General features: G+C 44.6%; 1 protein-coding gene and 1 pseudogene across 13 annotated transcripts in view; both read right to left on the reverse strand.

The window, feature by feature from the left end:
- The window catches only part of RAI14 (retinoic acid induced 14), a 160,910-nt gene that overhangs the window by 57,181 nt on the left and 81,867 nt on the right, over positions 1 to 21,862 (reverse strand). For 6 of the 13 annotated variants that reach the window (XM_043887396.1, XM_043887393.1, XM_043887404.1 and 3 more), the window contains exons 3-4: positions 7,585 to 7,605; positions 5,884 to 6,014 (exon numbers count right to left, since the gene is read on the reverse strand). In XM_043887396.1, the coding sequence (XP_043743331.1) occupies positions 5,884 to 6,014; positions 7,585 to 7,605 (152 nt within the window). Of the gene's footprint in view, positions 1 to 5,883; positions 6,015 to 6,157; positions 6,276 to 7,584; positions 7,606 to 21,862 lie in introns of those variants that run through there. The other 7 variants (XM_043887402.1, XM_043887397.1, XM_043887406.1 and 4 more) reach the window with 2 other exon arrangements.
- On the reverse strand, positions 19,219 to 19,415 carry LOC122684003 (annotated as a pseudogene).

Below are 21,862 nucleotides of genomic sequence, written 5' to 3' on the forward strand. Positions count from 1 at the left end.
CCCCCTTCCTCACCTCCACCGTGGAAAGAGAACAGATGGGCTGAGGGAAGCCAAGCTTGACTCTATAAACACAGCCCACGGCTGAAACTCTCTGCCCGGCTCTATTTTGTTCTCTTCTGACCCAAGACATCACCCTGCTTCTACTCTTTGTGAAATGAATTTCAGTTATTCGATTGCTTCCACCCCCTTTTTTAACCCCTTTTAGATCAGTTTTAGAGGAAAAAAAATGTCAGACAAGGTTTCTTATCTCTCCCTAAAGGAAGTATCCCAGGAAGAACTGAAAAGTCTGAAGAATTACTAAACCACCCATCTGGTTATTGACCTTGGGTTATGGAAGCTTCTGGAGAATGTCAACCGAGATGGCTGCCTCATTCTTGGGACTTTCTGGGTCGTCCGATTCTCTAGGTAGTGAGGGCTGAGTTTGTCTCTACTGAAGTTGCACTGGAAGCTGGGAGAGACACGTGTCAGGTTGTGATGTTCACCAGGACAGCTTTTTTCCTCTTGAGCCCCAAGTTAGTTCATCCCTAACAACTTTACCCATGAGACAGTACCAGCAAAAAGTGTTTTCTCCATTAGAACCAGGCTGAAAAGTTCACTTCCACAAATAGCAGCCAAGTGCCTCTTATAAACCTGGAACAGTGGGAAAGATGAATACCACCACTGAAATCATAGGATCCCTGTCCTCAGAGAGCTTCCATGTTGTAAGGGATTTGAGTCATTCAGAAAACACAGATCTTGGGGGCTTCCCTAGCAATCCAGTGGTTAGGACTCTGCACTCCCAATGCAGGAGGCACAGGTTCAATCCCTGGTCAGGGAAGTAATATCCTGCATCCACATGGCATGGCCAAAAAAAAATACAGATCATATTTAAGTTGGAGAGACTTTTCTACATCAAGTTTTTCAATCAAGATTCTAGTATTTCAAAGAGAAGACAAAGGACTGAGAATATCAGGGAGGAAGGCATTCTGGACTAGAGAACCTGGGGCAAACGCCTAGATGGTCTCACAGGAGAGGAAGGCAGAGAGCAGACAGTGCCACCTCCAGCAGAAGAAACGAGTAAGAAAACAGCAAAACAAGGACAGGGCCACCAGGAGGCCCTTGAAAGCCAGTCAGGAATCCAGGCTGTTAGGCAATAGGAAAACACTGTGCATCACTGAGCGAGATAACAAAATGGGTTATCACAAAAGCTCACTAGAAGATAGGCCTCCAAATTCAGTTTGATATGGAAGTGTGCATAAATCAAAGGGTAAACCCTAATGAGTGGGCATAGAATGAGGCCAAGTCCTGTCAAGGACCTAACTTCCAGGTATGTGATCTAGTCTCACCCTTTGGAGACAAATGAGAACATTCTATACACACCCTCCACCAAATGCAGGCCCTGCAAGCTCCAGGGGGCTGATGGAGCCAGAGTTCTTGAGGGAGGAACATTGTGCATTGGCCCGCCCTGAATTCAGAACTGCTCCTAGGGAGTTCCCCATTCCCCTGACACCAAACCCAATGCGCGCGGAAAGAACAGGAACAAGGACAGCAAAGTCTCCATAGCTTGAGGCACATGCACATACACTCAGGCAGGAAAGCACAGATTAGACTAACCCAAAGCCAGAAGTGCAGACTTGCAAGGTAAGAATGCTGAAACCAAGGAAACAATGCTGCTTGTGGCTCACTATTACGGCAGACACTTGGCCTTGCAGAATTACATGGTACTAAAGGGACGGGCTTTCCTGGTGGCTCAGACAGTAAAGAATCTGCCTGCAATTCAAGAGACCTGGGTTTCATCTCTGGGTCAGGAAGATCCCCTGGAGAAGAGAACAGCTACTCACTCCAGTATTCTTGCCTGGAGAATACCATGGACAGAGGAGCCTGGAGGGCTACCATTCATGGGGTTGCAAAGAGTCAGTCACAACTAAGCGACTAACACACACAGAGACAAAGGGACAAGAGAGAGGATTTCCAACCCCACAGCAACCCCACTTCCTTCTCAACACTAAGACCATTAGATCTGAAAGAAAATATGAAGTCAGATAGATTTAATTCTATGGTGGCTTTGAAAACTAAATTCTTACCGTTATCAGTTAATAACTTTAAAAATCAAAAGGAACAGTCCAACCAGAAAAGTTTAACTTTAGCAGATGATGTCTTATGAAAAATCTTGCATGGAAAAATTATCTCCTCTCTTCCTTTTGCACAGTGTCTCTCTAGTTTTCTAACTAGGTGTCACTGAAGGGAAAAATGGTGGCTTGTAAATGCAAAGGCAGAGATATTAGAAATGGCTCAGGGTTAATTTAGGGAGAGATGTGTCACATGGACCTTAGTTTTATCATCTTTTAAATGGAGGTGGTGATTTTTTTTTATAACTGCTGTGTGCATTTCTAGTTGAAAAGAACAGAATGAACTGATTCATGCTACAATAAGGATGAACCTTGAAAACATTAATCTGAAAGAAGCCAGAGACAAAGGGCCTCGTATGGTATGATTGCGTTTATATGAAATATCTAGAATAGGCTGATTCATAAAGACAGAAAGCAGATTAGTGGTCGCCAGGAAGAGTGGGAGGGGAAGTTAAGGAGTGTCACTGTTTAATGGGTGTGGGTTTCCTTTTGGGGTGATGAAAAATTTCTGGAACTGGATGATGATGATGGTTGTACAACACTGTGAATGTACTTAATGCCACTGAAATGGATACTTTAAAATGGTTAAACTGGTAAGTTTTATGATGTGCATATTTTACAATTAAAAAAGAGAGAGAAGAGAAAATAAATCTGACCATCTGTTCTATACATAATGAATATCTTATTAACAAAAGGCACAGATTGATCAAGGTGATCATAAGTATGGCAAAGCTGCTAATTTAAGTTTTCTTTTTTTTAAAGTGAGTATTGTCTTGGACAAAACTATCACGAACACTTCCCTTCCCTTTCTCTGGGGTGGCTATAAAGGTTGTCTTGTGCAGACATCTGCAGAGCCAGACTGGGATGTGAAGGAGCCTAGAAAGCTGTATGGTGATACACAGAGTAATACAAACTGCAAAAAAATCTCAGGACAGGCTTTGGAGGGTGGCCTCTGCCACTGTAGTTCCGAGAACATGAACTCCAAATATAGCATCACAAGAAAAGGTTAATTAACTCATCCAACACATATTTATTGACTATCTACTATAGGACTTCCCTGGTGGTCCAATGGTTAAGAATTGGCCAATGCAGGGTTCAAACCCTGGTCTGGGAAGATCCCACATGCCAGAAGAACTAAGCCCCTGTACCACAACTACTGAGTCTGTGAGCCACAACTTCTGAGCCCATGCATCTAGAGCCTGTACTCTATAAGACAAACCACAATGAAAAGCTCATGAACCACAACAGAAAGCGGTCTCTGCTCGCCACAACTAAAGAAAGCCTGTGAAGCAGTGAAGATCCTGTGCAGCCAAAAATAAATAAAATTATTTTTAAAAGAACACTATAAACCAAGCCGCTGGCTAGATAATTCCAGCTGGGAACTGTAAGGTCACAGTCCCTTCTAGCAAGTAAATTATAGTCTAGAGTGCAAGAGACGTAAGAACTAACAGTTACATAAGGTTGAGTAGGCAACTGATGCAACAAAACATTAGCCAACACCCAAAGCCAGCCTACTGCCCCAACGAGCAAGCCAGGGCTCCCAGGGATACGGCCTTGTGCCCACACCTGAGACAGCCCTCTGCCAAGAAGGAAGTCAAGCTGAGACTGGGGACGGGGGTGGAGTTCAACTTAGGGTGGCTGGCCGAAAGGACAAGCCCATCTCCTACAGAACCAGACCCTGACCTGTGTGAGAACGTGTACCCTCTCCTCTTTATGTGCTGGCTAGCCTGGTTCCTACAGAAAGCTTAGCCCCTTGAGCTTCCTTGTGGCTCCCAATCAACAGAGTTGGGGTCTCTTCTATGGGATCACCCTTTTCAATGGGTACTGGGAAGAGGGGTTAATTTGGGGCTTCCCAGGAGGCGCTGGTGGTAAAGAACATGCCCGCAAATGTAAGAGACATAAGAGATGTGGGTTTGATCCCTGGGTCAGGAAGATCTCCTGGAGGAGGGCCTGGCAACCCACTCCCATATTCTTGCCTGGAGAATCCCACGGACAGAAGAGCCTGGTGGGCTACAGTCCATGGGGTCGCCAAGAGTCAGACACGAGTGAAACAACTTAGCACGTAGCGTAGCACTAAAATGGGACAATTTTCCCTGACAGTTTGCCATTTATTCTTGTTACCTCTGCTTCAATCTACACTCAATCTAATTTCTGGAGAATGGTTCTCTCTGGTTGAATCTACATGGGATACTTTTAAAAATACGGATTCCTGGTCCTCTGCCTAGACCAAATGATTCAGAATATCAGGGTGGGTGTGGCATCCATATTTTAAAAAGCACCCCAGGGTGGACTTCCCTGGCAGTCTTGTGGTTAAGAATCCGCCTTCCAATGCAAGGGACATGAGTTTAACCCCAGGTCGGGGAACTAAGATCCCACAAGAGGTGCAGCAGGACCAAAAACGAAGTTGAAAAAAAATAAAAGCACCCCAGGAGAGTCTAATGCCAGAGCTGCCAGAATTGAGCAACACTAATCTAGGACAAGAAAGGAAGGGAGCTGGCTTTATCAAGTGCTTACTGTGGGCTGGGCACTGTGCAACTTTTTACACCTGGCATCTATGGCTCCAGGCGCCCCTCCTTCATCCTTTTAGAGGTGTTCTGGCCATGAGCGTTATCACTCCTAGCAAAGGCACTCAACCTAGAAGTGTCAGGAGACCAGGAATAGATACCCCAGTTTCCTTACCCCTTGGGTGGGACAACTCTGAAGCATACTTTAAACCTAGGGTAAGCAAACTAGTTAAAATGTTAGGCTTTGTGGGCCACACAGTCCTTGTCTTAAGGCTCAAATCTGCCTTTGCAGTGCAGAAGCAGCCACGAACAAGGCTGAATGAATAGGTGTGGCTGCGTTCCAACAAAACCCAATTTATAAAGCCAGACAGTTGAGCCATAGTTGGCCAACCCCTGCTCTAAGTCTAGACAGATTCCCAGAGGTCCTCAGTGGGAATGAGTCTCAGTTGCTCATAGCAGTAACCTGTCAATAACATGCTATAGAGGCTTCATTCCCTTACTGTCCACTTGCTGAGATCATGGGCTATAAAAACTTCTTACACTCAAATCCACACCTCACAGCCTGCTTCTGGGGTCACCCAACCAAGATCAGTATCTTGTTTTATTCTCATAACTACCCTAGAAGCTGAATACTGTCATCTCCACTGTACAGTGAAGAAATTGAGGTGCGAGGACTACACAATCCTAGCTGATAAAAGTCCAGATTAGAAATCTAAAGTCAATAACCTCTCTGTAAGATGACCGGAGTAAGGAAGGACAGAGGGTGAGATGGTTGGATGGCATCACTGACTCAACGGACATGAGTTTGAGCAAGCTCTGGGAGATGGTGAAGGACGGGGAAGCCTGGCGTGCTGCAGTCCATGGGGTCACAGAGTCAGACACCACTGAGCAACTGAACAACAAACACTATAAATAATAAGGTTTCAAGATTATGGAAAAAAAAAAAACTTTCTCTTTTACGCTGTTTCTAACCTGGGATCGGATTCATTTCCCACCTATCAGTTAGCTGGTTACAAGGCTGGTGCTATTTGTTCTCTGGCAAAATCTGTGGTTACACCAGGAACAAATGTAACCATTCAAGGCAAAACTCAAACTTGGAACTTGGAGAGAGAGGAACTAGATGAAAATATCCTCTTACATATTTTAACAAGGGGTGGGTGGTGGGGGTAGTACTAGATGCACTTGCAAAGTTTCCCCAGGGACCCTGAGAACTTCAGAGAACAAGCTGAGAACCCAGAAGCGGCTGTCAGAAGCCAATCTCTTTAACTTACGCGGTCTTGCCCTCGCTGTCATGCTTGGTGGCGCTGGCCCCCTTCTTGCCCAGCAGCGAGGCCACCTTCTCGGCGTCTCCATTCTCCACGGCCTGCAGCAGTCGGTCATCGTTCTTGTTCCACTCGTTGGTCTGTGGGGCAAAGCGGACACGCAGAGCCAGTAAGCGAGAGTAGCCACGGCTATCCTGCCGCCAGGATCCCGAACCTCCCGGCTCCCCACCCTCCCCGTCACTCAAAGGAGAACCTGCCCCGCAGTGGGCAACTTTAAAAATACCTTTCCCTTCACCATTGGAGACACCCAAAAGGACTGGTTTCCCAAAAAAAAACATCCACAGTTCAATGAAATAGCGGCCGGTCACCAAACTCTGAAACAAAGCAACTTCTTTCAACTGAAATGGGGAAGATGAAGCAACTTTCAAAGACCAAGAGGCCAGTTTACACATTAGCTTATTTGCGGCTAAACTTGACAGCTGGCACCGCAGAACACTGACCTTTGACCTGGTCCACAGCTCACTGGACCCATAAGGGGACAGGACCAACCGGCCACCAGCCCAAGGCAGCCTGAGGATTTACACACGCAACGCCCCGTCTGCTTTCACTGTCACTGCTCCTGGCCAGTTTACTGCAGTTTTGAGTCGTATGCTGGTTTAAAGCAGTTGTCTAGGCTTCCAACTCAGCAGAATCTCACCAGAAACAAAACTTCCTCCTGAACGAGCTATTACACATCAAATGGCCCTGAGCAAAGTGTCCACCACCACGGACCCTCAGCCCCGAGAGAATAATTCTGCAAATGGCAGTAACAGGAAAGCTTTCAGCGGCACAAGAATCTTGTTAAGGGATAGAGAAGATCTTGATATCAGAGCAAAAAGAGCCTTGAGTACTAAGAAGTGTCCAACGTGGAAGGGCAGCGGTGAGCCACTGAAGATTTTAGAATGGAGAACAAACTCGTGATGGCAGAAGAGTCAACAGGAGGTGTGTGAGGCATGTAGGGTTCACAGAGGAGGAAGAGACCCTGGGAAACTGCAAGCCCAGCCTGCTTTCCAGACACACCCCCACCGCACCCCTGCTAAGCCCACTTTCTGGCGCCTCCAGGGATGGACACCTCTGCCCTGAAAGGGAATCTTCCTCTCTCCCCAGCACTTTCTACAGACAGGTCTCTAGGGCTGGCTGCTTCCCTGTGACCCTGAAAATAAGAATCACCAGGCAATTCATGTTAAAGACTCTGCCCTGGACCACTTCCAGGAAAATGTAGATAGAGGAGACACTGGAGATTTAAAAGTAACAAGAGGGAATCTTTTAAAGGACTGCAGTCTTCCATGGGCTCAGGACAACTTGCATCTCTCTGCACTCATAGAACCAGAAAACTCAGTAAGACTGTGCCTCTCACAGAGCAAGGGTGGGGCCAGCAGATGGCCCCAGCACTCCCTCCAACCCTAGCCTAGAGGCAGGGCTTTCGAGAAAGCCACAGGCCACGGAAGAGGTAACCCAGGGCTTAAGTCAGAAGTTTGCTTCTCTGAGAGTCTCAGGGCTGGATATCTTCCATTTCTCAGGACATTCTCCTTTCCCCATGAAAGGGAAGTCCTCCTCCTCCTTGCCATCACTGAGTCCAAGAACACAGCGAGAGGGAAGTAGGTCTGAATGAAAAATCATACATCTGTCCTCTAGGCTTCATGAAGTCCAGAACACCACAGGGGTACTTACATGCTTCAGATAGTAAGTCACCTGAAAAAAAAAAAAAAAAAAAACCTGTGTATGTCTCAGTTTCCCAAGGCTTTGAACTGAACAATCACTGTTCTTGCTCTAAAACTTAAAAGGTTTAATCTAGAAAATGTCCAAAGCCAAACTCTGCTAAGAATTATTCTAGAATTGCATAGTCTATGATGATGGCAATGTTCTACATCTGCAACTGTCCCAAAACTGTAGCCACTGAGCCAGTGATTCTCAACCAGGGGTGACTGCCCCTCAAGGGACATTTGGCAATCCTGACAGGTAGTTTTGATTGTCATGACTAGGGAGTCCTACCAGCATCTGGTAGGTAGCTGGGGTGATGTTAAACACCTTACATGCTCGGGATACCCCTCTCCCCGCAACAAACAATTATCTGGCCTCAACCACCAATCTCGCATTAGCCACATGTGGCTATTGAGCACTGAAAATGTGGCCAGTGAGACTGAGGAACTGAATTTCAAAATTTAATTTTAGATATCAAGTGCCAGTAGCTAGTGGATATCACATAGAACAGTGAAGCTCTACACAAAGGCTCTCTAAACATTGTTTAGCAAAGAAAGAACGTGTCTAGGCCAAATTATCTACCATTCTCCTACAATTTACTCACAGAGAAGACACTGGTTTTATCTTTTATTACAAATCAAGTTTCCTGAGACTTCCCTGGTGGGCTAGTGGTTAAGATTCCACACTTTCAAGGCAGGGGGCGTGGGTTTGACCCCTGGTCAGAGAACTAGGATCCCACATGCCACGTGCCATGGCCAAAAAATTAATAATATAAATTCACATGTATTAAAAAATTACTTAAAAAAACAAATCAGGCTTCCTACTGAAGGGGAACAGAACAAATACGTTGCCCAAGGCACAAGTGTTTGTCAGTAGAATTGCAGCCTTTACTTAATGACAAAATGTAGCAAACACTAAGAGAAATGGATTGCAGCTTACTTCCCTCCAGACTGCATTTTACAAGCCACAACAAAACAAAAAAACGTTTACTGAAGCACATTTCCAACCAGTTATTCCTATCTACATCATCCCAACTGCTCCATTATTAGTGCTGTCTTTTAAAATCCTTCCCTAACTTAAACTGACCCAATTAAAACTGGATTGGGAAGATCAAAAGGATATTAAATCTCAGAGGACATGATTGAAAGTACTTAAGGAAAGAAAGGCCACATGAAAGGATTTTCCTTCTCAGTGCAACTAAGGCACTCGACTCTTGGTTGAGAAACATCTGATTGCAGGGGCTCCCTAAAATTAGTTACATGTGCATCTGTTACTGGACACACATTCCTATGCCCGACACACAGTGAGGCCCAAGAAGCTGAGATGTTGGAATCTGGCACAGAGAAAGGTTTATTGCAGGGCGATGCAAGGAGAAAGGGTGGCTCATGCCCCCCGCCCCCCCAAAACTCTGAACTCCCTGAAGGTTTCAGCAAAGCATTTCTAAAGGTCAGGTGAGGGAGGGGCGTCCCAGGGTATGTGATCAGCTCCTGCACAACTCTCTGAGTGGTTGATGGCTGGTGAACAGTATCTGTTCTTAGGGGCCAGAAGGTCTGGAGGCTCTGTGCCCCTAATCATCAAGTAGTTCTTCCATTTAGTTGTGGTTTTCGAGCATCTGAAAAACTCAGGAAATGTGTATGAGATATTATTATTTAGGTACTTCAGAGGGGACCCACAGCAGAGAATATGGAGCGGGGGGGTCTGTCCTGGGAGGCCCCATGGCGTCCTGCTCAGTTACAAAGGTACTGGGAGCATGGTTTTGCTACAGAAGCCATGAAGAGTTGGGCGCCCACACACATGTGCACACACTCCATACCTTGCCCCAAGCATTTCTTCTATCTGGCTATTTCTGAATTGTATCATGTATAATAAACTGACACTAGAAAGTGAAGTGCCTTCCTGGGTTCTGTCTGGTATTTCTAGTGAATCATCAAACCTGGAAAAGGGGCTGTGGGAACCCTTGGACTTTATAGCTGGTCAGTGAGACATATGGTTGGCCGAGGACTTGAAACTGGCATCTGAAGTGGGGACAATCTTGTGGGACTGAGCGCTTTAGCCTGTGGAATCAGATGTTAACTCCAGAGCATTAGTGTCAGAACTGAACTGAATTGTTGGACACCCAATTTTTGTCAGGAAAGTTGGAAAACTTTCTTCATATGAAGGACACCCCACTCTCATATCTGGTATTGTAAGCAGATAGGTTAGGGGATCCCTGGAGAAAGAAATCCAGGGACGGCTTTCTTGACAAAAGAGAAGCCACTCTGTCCTAAGCCATTTTGTGATCTGAGTCTGGCCACAGTGCTTGCCCTTGAACAAGTCTCAGTAATCAGGGAAAACAAGGAATGCAGAAACAGAAAAAGGCAGTCAAACAATAGTGCAGTGACAAAGCAGAGTCCTAGTTCCTCCTCAGGGGACAGACATAATAACAACAACACATCTTTGAGAAGGGCTTCCCTGGTGGCTCAGACGGTAAAGAATCTGCCTGCAATGCGGGAGACCTGGGTTGAGAAGGGAATGGCTACCCACTCCAATGCTCTTGCCTGGAGAAGTCCACGGACAGAGGAGGCTGGCGGGCTATAGTCCATGGGGTGGCAAAGAGTCAGACACGACCGAGCAACTAACTGCCTCACATACCTGCAGGAACTAAGTCCCCCACCCAGGTGGAGGATGGAATGATGATGTTGAGCCTCCTGACTTCAATTAACTAAAGCTTGGATTCTGTTATCTTTACACCCCAATTCTATGCTGAGTTCTCCTCTGCTCAAGCCCCTGCAGGAATATGAATGTTGCTGTTCAGTCATTAGGTCATGTCCAATTCTTTGTGACTCCATGGACTGCAGCATGCCAGGCTCCTCTGTCCTCCACTATCTCCTGAAGTTTGCTCAAATTCTTAAGTCAGTGATGCCATCCAATCATCTGGTCCTCTGCTGTCCTTTTCTCCTCCTGCTCTCAGTCTTTCCCAGCATCAGGGTCTTTTCCAGTGGAATATGGATGTACCCTTAGCTTAAAATTTCCCCCATTTTGCTGTTGGGGAGGCACTGGTTTGGGTGAGATTCCCAGTGTTCCCTTACTTGCTTCAATAATTAATCCTTCCTTCTCCAGATCTCTGGCTTGGTTGTGTCTATTGGCTCAACACCCATGATAGGTAAAGTGTGAACTTTTGCCATAACATTCCAAAGTAATTCACTCACATTCTGGAATTGAGGAAGATTTCGGGAGCCCACCATCACATCAGCAAGTCCTCTCTCACCACTTTCCATGGAACCCTTCTCCCTTATTGGCAATCCCAATAAGGCAGGCTCAGGGCAGACTCAGCTCTGCCTCACACTGGGCTCCTGGCCCCCTTAGAACAGTGTTCTCAACCTCGTACTGGGTTACTCAAACATTAAAAAAAAAAAAAAAATATATATATATATATATATATATATAAAGAAATTTTAAGCATCACATGCATAATATGTAATAAGGCTAAACATTCCATTAAACTTTTAAGTATGTAGTGGGTAGTGATATAAAATATATTTCTTATTGGGATATCACAATAAAAAATAAATGGACATCACTGCTTCAGAGTGCAGTCAACCCATCCCTCCGCCCACAGGGGGCAGCCTTCTAAAGCCCAGCGCACACCCTGCAGGCACTTCCAGCCTTTCCCGGTGACCTCTCTCGGCTTCTCCTCCCAAGGGCCCGCCCACTCACCTCCACTGAAGCCTGTAGTCTAGACTGGATGAAATATCACGTCCTGGCTTTTGTGCGCCAGCTCAGCATGTACTCATTTTGTCTCCAGCTCCCTTAAGGCACTGACAACAGCCTTTATTTCTTACCCCCGTGGTGCCGAGTAAATGCTCAGTATCTGCTGATTTTAGTAGGAGTTTCTTCCACAGTCTCTGACTTGGGAAATGTTTTTTTCATTTCTAAAACTCTTTCATCCTTTTGCAAAAAAAAAACCTATTTAATCATGTTTCAGATTTTTTTTTTTTACAGAAGCTAAACAAATCCAGCTCCCTCAACTTTTCTTTCTAAGGCCAATTTTCCAAGATTTTAATCATAGATACATTTCCTCCAAATCTCTTCCCAACCAAGGATCCACGCCTCATCAATTCATCAGGGTAAACCCAGTGTCTCCCAGTCACAGGGATGGTCTGGGAACTGGTTAAATACACAGACTCCCCCCAGGCCCCATCCTGGAGGTTCCAGTCTCAGTGAGCTAGGGGGTGGGGCTGGGGAGAGAGCCCTGGACTGATCCAGGTTCAACTGGATCTGATTGCAAGTTTGGGAACAACCGGAACCCATGCTAAGGCTAAGCAGAGAATTTACTTGGAAGAATTTTCTTCCTCCACAAAGTGTTATTAAGGACAGGGATGGGAGAAGAGAAGAATTCTTCACTTTTGTCTCATGAAAGAAAGTATTTCACTTCCTACAAAAGCTTAATAAATATACTAGGCTTTCCCTAGGAGTTGCATGTGGAACCCATGTATAAAACATGTATAAAATGTTAACGAAAGCATTGCTCATAATAGGCAAAATTTACAAATAATCAAGTATCCAATAACAGAAGATAAGTAAATTTCAATATAACCAAGCAATGGAATACAACACTGCAATGAAAGTGAATGAATTACAACTGCATGCAACAACATGGACAGACAGTTAAAACAATATTGGTGAAAGTAACTTCCCTTGGGGCTCAGCTGGTAAAATTCTGCCTGCAGTGCGGGAGACCTGGCTTAGATCCCTGGGTTGGGAAGATCTCCTGGAAAAGGCTACCCACTCTAGTATTCTGGCCTGGATAATTCCATGGGCTGTATAGTCCATGGGGTCACAAAGAATCAGGCACAACTGAGCAACTTTCACTAACTAACTAAGCAAGACACCAAAGAACACAACAGTATGACTGTGCGTGTATAAAGATAAAAATAGGAAAAAAGGATCCATATTGTTTAATGGTACATATACATAAAGATGATAAAACCATAAAGAAAAGCACAAGGTTACCATGGAAGTCAGGATAGTAGTTTGGGTAGAGGCATGGCATCTGATCAGAAAGGGACATCTTCTAGAGTCTGGCTCAATTTCCTGACCTGGTTATAGTGCCTCTTGCCGATGTTCACTGGGCTTCCCAGGTGATAGTGGTAGAGAACCCGTCTGTCAATGCAGGAGATGTAAGACACGCGAGACACACGGGTTTGATCCCTGGGTCAGAAAGATTCCCCGGAGGAGGGCATGGCAACTCACTCCAGTATTTTTGTCTGGAGAATCCCATGAACAGAGGAGACTGGTGGGCAACAGTCCATGGGATCACAGTCAGACACAACTGAAGTGACACAGCATGCAGCATGCACAGATGTTCACTAAAGGCTACATTCTCGTTTATTGCACTTTTCTCTATATGTGATTTATTTCACACATACACACACAGAGTTTAGAAAGAAGACTTGTGGTTCATTTTCTGGTCAAACCAACACCAGATCAAATGCCTTTGGAAGGTTTGCATTCTTACTTGATGTCTTCTTGTTTCTACACTGAACGGAGCCTGCTGTCAAAATACAGTTGTTTAGGAGGCCACACAAACCTCCAGGAGAATCTGATAAACATATGGACTTTACTCAGAATAATGTACAAACACACAAACGTTCGCATTCAAAAGAGGGTTCTCCAGCTTAAATCCCTAACCCCAGCCCATCCACAAGCCCAAATTAAGAATTCCTGGCATAGAGAAAGACACGCTTCATATTTTTAGTGCTTCTAAGTCGAAATTCCAGCACCAAAACCTCCCATGTAGGTGGTATGGAGCAGGTTATTTACATCTGAGTCTCTCTATTCCTATCAATAAGCTGGAAGGAATTCTACCTGGTTATACAATGTAGTTGTTTAGTCGCTCAGCAACTTATGACCACATGGACTGTAGCCCGCCAGGCTCCTCTGTCCATGGGATTTCTCCAGCAAGAATACTGGAGTGGGTAGCCATTCCTTTCTCCAGGGGATCTTCCCAACCCAGGTGTCGAACCCATGTCTCCTGCACTGGCAGGTGGATTCTTTACCACTCAGCCTAATATAAAGGGCCTGGCACATATAAGGCGCCAAAAAAAAAAAAAAAAAAAAGTGATTATGATTAGGCTTGAATTAGATGATCTGCACTGTTCCATTTTTGGTTTATGCTCTGATTCTTTCAAAATGTACAAATTAGTAAGGATGGTTCACAATCCCTTCAAAGGCAGTCAACACCTTAAATTTGCAAATTTTCTACTATGCTCCTTAAAAAAACACACACACATATTTTAAAGGGCTCTAGAGAAGACATTCGCAGACATGAAATTAACTATTTTAGTGACTGTGGCTCACTTCTCCAGGAGACTGTTTAAACAGACACTATTTCAACAGAGCATGCTGGGCCCCATTTGCAAGTTCAGGAAGCCATATGTTATGCTCCGGAGACATGTGTAATGTGTCAGCTATGAAGGGCAGCATGTGGGAAAGGCAGACCTTACCTTCCATGTGGGCTCCAAACATTCCTGCTAATATATCACATAGGGGATTTTCAATGGCTGGCCTGTAACTGTCCTATTCATCAAATCATTTCCAAATGACACTCACTTACTTAAGAGCTTTTCCTTCACGCTTGGCCTTTTGAAAGTCTAGCATGCCTCCTGCCAGGATAGCAGAGATCCTGTCAACCGCGTGATGAACACTGGGCTTTGGCAACTGGCAGCGTCTGCCCCTGGCCAGACATGGCATCACCTTCTTTTATTTTGGTTTAATCACTGGGAACTGAAAAACCAGTGGAAACTGAGTGGTCACAGGCAGCGGGCTAGTGGGCAGGTTTGAGTTTTGGAATATACCAGCCCAAACCAAAATAATCCAGTGGCACAGAGTGATCCAGGAAGAGAAAGTTTCTTAGACTTCCTTTGGGAAAAATGCTGAAAACCCTAAGGATCAAACACTTGCATAGCTCCTGTTGGATGGAGCTTGAACAGCCATCTGGAGAGGTCTATCTGAGAGATTATCTTTGGAAAGACAGCATTTCTCTCTCTAGTTTATGGAAAGGAGACTGTTTTGCCAAAACAATCAGTTAGGCTAAAATGAACATTAGACAAAGGAGACACCATTTTCACCACTGGGAAGGCCTCAGATTCATACCATCCGGGGAGAAAAAAAGAACACATAGCTCTCATTTTAAGAAAGAGGACAAGAAGCTGACACACTTCAAGCCAGATGGTATTTTTCCCTATTGACTACCAGTCAGTAATTATTAGATATCTACCTTCTAGGTGTTCTAAGGTGCTTAGTCGTTCAGTGGTATCCGACTCTTTGCGACCCTACGGACTGCAGCCTGCCAAGCTTCTCTATCCATGGAATTCTCTAGGCAAGAATACTGGAGTGAGTAGCCATTTCCTTCTCCAGGGGATCTTTCCCAGTCTACAGATCTTACATTCATGCATTTGTTCTTTAAATCATTCAAACTCTTTTACATGATTGGCATAGTCTTTACTGAATTTTCTACATATTGAGACAAAATATAGCAATATGAGAAATATGCCAACAATATAAAACAAGACATCAGAGTGAAAAAGGGAGTAAAATTGGAAGTCAGTCCAATAAAAGAGAGGGACAACTTTCAGCTGGGGTGGGAAGGCTATTTGACTGGATGATAAACTAGACTCTGTAATGAGCAATATTTACATTAATGGAGAGAAGACACAACAATTGAAAAATGCAAGATGTATTTAGATGAGAGTGTAAATAGTGAGCTGATCCAAGTGAGGCCTTACAAGACTGTCCTTTTTAGCATCCATGGAATACCCAGAAAATTACTAATATACCAGGACTTTAAAATCTCACCATCCTCCTGTCTAACAAGCCCAGCAGCATCATAAAAAGCCTTCTATATAATGTTAGCTACTTCGGACCAAAACATAAGTTCATCTAAAATGAGTTTCCCTCTCCCCACACTTTTATGTCAGATTATTCACACATGCAGGCTATGGTGTGTCTGCAAATCACTCTGAAATCTGTCAGCTTCCCTCTAACAGACTGTGTTATGTGATTACACATAAACGATGCATGCTATGACATGGATATAACACATTATCATAAACACCTCCATCCAGAAACAGGCTGGTCCCCCCACCCGACCCACTTCACAGATCACCCTATTCATTTCTCCCTGCCCCTCACTCACTGCTCATCACTGGACCAGGTCACTTCCCCTTGCTGGGCTCTCCTGTCCTCCTCTTCCATAGCATTTGGCACAACTCTAATTAAATAGTATTCCTAAAATGTCTTTAAAGGTCTGTCAACTCTCACTGGACTATGATTCAATCCAGTCCAATGGCCAACGGCCGGCCAATGGCCAGCATCTGTCTTGTTTGTCATAAAGCCTTGGCCCCTGGCCCACTGCTGCCAGATGGTAGAGGCTCAAGAGCTGGTCCTTCACCAGCTTTGTTTTTCTTCCTCTTACTTCGGGAGCCGGTACTGATTAACCCCTCCTCGTTTGATGCCTTTGTCTTAGTCCCAAAGGTACATAAAGGCTCCATGCTCCTATCAAATGCCTTCTTCTGACTATGCTGGCCAGTGTTAAAAACATTATTCTATACGTCAAAATCACGTCACATGAGGTAAAAACAGTCTCATGGGAACAGACAAAAGCTTGGAAACAGGTCAAACCAATTTTACCCTTCAGGGAGAAAAATGGTTCCATCCAATTCAATTGGGCTCAAGCACTCATTTATTTTATTTACATTTATCAACCCAGTGTGTGTGTGTGTGTGTGTGTGTGTGTATGTGTGTGTGCATGCTACTATGCAAAGCCCTAGGGATGAAAAGACGGATATGAAGTAATATTGACCCTGAAGATGGTTCCATCGAATTCATTTGGGCTCTGGCACTCATTTGTTTTATTAACATACATCAACCCAGTGTGTGTGTCTGTGTGTATTACTATGCAAAGCCCTAGGGATAAAAAGATGGACATGAAGTAATGTTGACCCTGAAGAAACTGACATACTTCTGAGGATAGAAACATACACAGTAACTACTACATCATCTGTCAGTGCTCAGCCAATGATGTGAACTGAATCCTATCAAAGCCCACAGGGGATACTATTACTACCCCAAACAGCCAAAACCATATAGTTCTAAGAACTGTACTATAGTTCCTGCTTAATATTACATAATTGCAATTACATACAGTGTTACATAATATTACATAAATGCTTCCCTGGTGGCTCAGATGGTAAAGAATCTGCCTGCAATGGGACAGACCTGGGTTCAATCCCTGGATCAGGAAGATCCCCTGGAGAAGAGAATGGCTACCCACTCCAGTATTCTTACCTGGAGAATCCCATGGACAGAGGAACCCGATGGGTTACAGTCCACAGGATCACAAAGAGTCGGACACAACTGAGCAACTAACACTTTCAGTTTTCAACAACATGACCTAAGAATATAAATACAATTTAACATTAAGAATAACTCTATGAGGCAAGTACCATCCTGAGTTCACTTTACAGATGAGGAATCGGCACAGAGAAGCTAAGAAACATGTGTTCTTGGTCCTCTCAAGAGAAGAAAGCTAAACGCAGTTCAATTTAAAGAAAATGGATGCACTTTTCAGGATGAGCAAGATTTAAGTCTGTTTACAGACTGAGGCAAGCACAGAGGTCCGTGGAGAAAGGAGGAATGAAAAACATAAGGATGAAGGGGGCAGAAGAGAGGATTCAACTCAGGCAGAAGGCTGATCTGTGAATTAGAGGCGTGTTAAGACAGAAGGGCAGAAGAGGAAGGTGATCAGAGCCACGGTCGTCAAGTTCATGTTTTACAGCTTTTGTTTGCTTGGGGAGGCAGGCGGTAAAGGAGGCTGAGTCAGTGGGGGGCTAAGCAGCTTGAAAAATGTTCCCAGTAGCAAACATTCCCACTAGCTCCTGGGGGAATGAGAGAGGAAACCCACTTGAAATGAGTAAAGGGGTTTTCAAGCAGCCCTGAAGGTCCAGCTGAGAGTAGGAATTATAACTCCATAAAGAAAGCATTTAGTGGAGTCGTATGATTTTTCACCAGAAGCATTAGGTAGCATGGGAGCAGAGGGTGGGTAGCTTGACCCATGCCTGGAGACTGGGAAGACAGAGAAAGCAGAGATTCCAGGGTCAAGAGGACGGGAGGTGCCAGTGAACAGGTATTTGAAATGACCGTGGGATCGGGGCAGATAAGGGTAAGGTCCAGGGCACAGTGCTATCGACCAGAGGCAGGTTATTGGGTGGGTCATTTAGATGAATGTCAGAGTTTCCACCATGATGGCAGAAAGGAAAAATAGAAGCTGGTAACCAGATTCCTGGAGAAACAGCCCCCAAAAGATGGTGAGGAAGTGAGATGAGGGTGGCCCAGCATAACCAAAAGGGGAAAGGAGTGATGAGGCTGTAGGGCAAAGGGATCAAGTCTATATTTTAAAGAAATGGCTTCCTGGGACTTACTGAGTTTCTACTACATATTAGTCCCTCCTGGTTGCTCTAAAGAATTGCTTTCATTTCAGTCTAAGCACCTGTACTGGCTTGAATAGTGTCCCTACAAAATCCATGTCCCCCTGCCCAACCCTAGACTGTGACAATTATTTAAGCTTTAGTTTTTTAACTTTTTTTGGTTGCACTGGGTCTCTGTTGCTGTGTGCGGGCTTTCACTAGTTGCGGCGAGCAAGGGATACTCTTCATTGTGATGCACGGGCTTCTCATTGCTGTGGCTCCTCTTCTTGTGGAGCACAGACTCTAGGTGTGTGGGCTTCAGTAGTTGTGGTACGGGTTCTGTAATTGTGGCATACAGACTTAGTTGCCCCTTGGCATATGGAATCTTCCCAGACTAGGGATTGAACTCATGTGCCCGGCATTGGCAGGCAATGGACTCCTATCCACTAGACCACCAGGGAAGTCCTGACCTTCTTTTGAAAGAGGGTTTTTGCAGGTTCCAAGCTCCTGACTGGTGTCCCTACAAGGAGAGAGAGAGGAAGACATGGAGGAAACAGGAAGAAGGCCATGTGATGACAGAGACAGAGACTGGACTGATGCCATTAAACAAAGAATGTTGGCAACCATCAGAATCTAGAAGAGGTAAGAATTCTCTCCTAGAGTCTTTGGAGGGAGTATGGGCCTGTCGACACCTTAATTACAGATCTACCAGATCTGCTGTAGAAACCCACAGATCTGGGCTTCTAGCCTCCAGATCTGAGAGAGAACACATTTGTTGTTTTAAGCCGCTTGGTTTATGGCAGTTCATGGCAGTTCTAGGAAATTCACACACCATCCAATCAGGTTGCTATTATTATCCTCATTTTACTGATGAGAAAACGGATGATCAGCAAACATACATATATTGGCCAAACTCACGAGGCCAGAAAAAGTGGAGAATCAGGATTCAAACCCCAGACCTCTGGATCTTTTCCACTGTACAGTCCTGCTCCTCTGATATGTTCACTGCACTGGAGAAACCCAGGCAGAACACAGAGCGTGGCGTGGTGAGCCACATGAAGCAGAGGGATAGACCTCAGTCTGGTGGCACTGAGACTGGAAACTCTGGACTTTAAGTCTCTCTTTTTTTTTTTTTTATTTAAGTGACACCCGAAACCACTCAGACTACGTCCTCTCCCTCTTCATCTCCAAAAAGGAAAAGAAGAACGATCATCAATGGCTAATAGCAGCTGCAGAAGCAACACCAAAAGCCGGTTTCACGCTTTTAAGTCTCTTTTAAAGCAGGAACTCCCAAAAAGCAAACTTGTTATGGTACATGAACTTTATAGTTATACAAAGCATTTAAAGTATGGTTTTATTCATAAGCATGTTCAAAGTAAGGCCTCTTTGAACAGTAAGCTCATATCAGTCCAGCTCAGTCACTCAGTTGTGTTTGACTCTCTGTGACCCCATGGACTGCAGCATGCCAGGCTTCCCTGTCCATCACGAACTCCCGGAGCTTGCTCAAACTCATGTCCATCGAGTTGGTGACGCCACCCAACCATCTCATCCTGTCTTCCCCTTCTCCTTCTGCCTTCAGTCTTTTCCAGCATCAGGGTCTTTTCCAATGAGTCAGTTCTTTGCATCAGGTGGCCAAAGTATTGAAGCTTCAGCTTCGGCATCAGTCCTTCCAATGAATATTCAGGACTGATTTCCTCTAGGATTAACTGGTTGGATCTCCTTGCAGTCCAAGGGACTCTCAAGAGTCTTCTTCAACACCACAGTTCAAAAGAATCAATTCTTCAGCACTCAGCTTTCTTTATAGTCCAATTCTCACATCCATACATGACCACTAGAAAAACCATAGCTTTGACTAGACAGACCTTTGTCAGCAAGATAATGTCTCTGCTTTTTTTTTTTTTTTTTTTTTAATGTCTCTGCTTTTTAACATGCTATCTAGGTTTGTCATAGCTTTTCTTCTAAGGAGCAAGCGTCTTTTCATTTCATGGCTGCAATCACCATCTGCAATGACTTTAGAACTCCCAAAAATAAACTCTGTCACTGTTTCCACTGTTTCCCTATCTACTCACCACGAAGTGATGGGACCAGATGCGATGGTCTTAGTTTTTTGATGAGTTTTAAGCCAGCTTTTTCACTCTCCTCTTTCACTTTCATCAAGAGGCTCTTTAGTTCCTCTTCACTTTCTGCCATAAGGGTGGTGTCATCTGCATATCTGAGGTTATTGATATTTCTCCTGGCAATCTTGATTCCAGCTTGTGCTTCATTCAGTCCAGCGTTTCACATGATGTACTCTGCATATAAATTAAACAAGCAAGGTAACAATATACAGCCTTGATGTATTCCTTTCTCAATTTAGAACCAGCCAGTTGTTCCATGTCCGGTTCTAACTGTTGCTTCTTGACCTGCATACATATTCTCAGGAGGCAGGTCAGGTGGTCTGGTATTCCCAACTTTTGAAGAATTTTCCACAGTTTGTTGTGATCCACACAGTCAAAGGTTTTAGCGTAGTCAATGAAACAGAGTAGATGTTTTTTTCTGGAATTCTATTGCGTTTTTCTATGATCCAACGGATGTTGGCAATTTGATCTCTGTCTGGTTCCTCTGCCTTTTCTAAAACCAGGTTGAACATCTGTAAGTTCTCAGTTCACGTACTGCTGAAGCCTTGCTTGGAGAATTTTGAGCATTACTTTGCTAGCGTGTGAGATGAGTGCAATTGTGCAGTAGATTGAACATTCTTTGGCATTGTATACATATTTATGATTCATATACAAATAAGATTTGATTTAATCAAAGAATAATAATTGCCTAAAGGGTGATATATGTGCAATAACGAACATCTTAAGGCCTGAGCAAGACTTTACTCCCACACAGACAGGACACTTGGGGACATGTCTGGCTATAATCCAAGCACAAACCACAGGTATTTTTGGCCTCAACTTGAGCATAACAGACAGCTACAACTCCTGAGATTTGCTCTTTACCCAAGGGACACAATATAGATTTCACATGAAGTATCCAGATGAAATGACTTCATCCACACATTGTTAAGCCAAATGTTTGAATGCACGGTCAGTGTCTAAGTGGTCAGAGAAAAGACCAGGGTGGTCCCTTGCCCTCATCATGCCCAGGCATCATACCCTTTATAGATATTAAATGAAGACCAAGGGACAAAATAAGAGCTAAAGAAATCTATGAGCAATGGAAACAGTCTCTGGAGTTACAAATTCTACCAGATCTGAACTTCTCTGTACTTTCTGCTGCCCCTTCTCCACCCCTGCACTGGTCCTCCCCTCTCCCAACTCTCCCTTCTAGAACCAGCCAGTTCAACCAGTGAAAGCTGGATTCCTCAATGGGCAGGTGTCCACCTAGGACTAGCGTATCTCCATTGCCAACGGCTCGTTTTCTTGTTCGGAGACTCAGAGAATATTTGAGGATCCCAAGTTTAGGGTGGGAGGCCAAGGCAGCTCCCCCAACTTAGTGTCCCCTAACCCTAGCCATGTGCAAGTCACAAGGGACTACAGTGCATCAAATAATGTCCCCTGCTCATATCCATCTGGAACCTCAGAATGTGACCTTAATTGAAAATAGGATTTTGAGATATCCCAAATCCAATGACTGGTATCCTTACAAGAAGCAAAGGCACAGACATGGGCAAGAAGGCCAGGTGAAGACAGTGAGTGGGTGGCAGAGGTTAAAGTGATGTATCTACAAGCCAAGGGATACGAGCAGTCAGCAGAAGTCAGGAGACAGGCCTGGGATAGTTTCTCCACCAGCACTCCCCAGAAAGAACCAGCCCTGCCTGG

This window comes from Cervus elaphus, chromosome 25 (assembly GCF_910594005.1).
Source record: "Cervus elaphus chromosome 25, mCerEla1.1, whole genome shotgun sequence".
Classification (NCBI taxonomy): domain Eukaryota; kingdom Metazoa; phylum Chordata; class Mammalia; order Artiodactyla; family Cervidae; genus Cervus; species Cervus elaphus.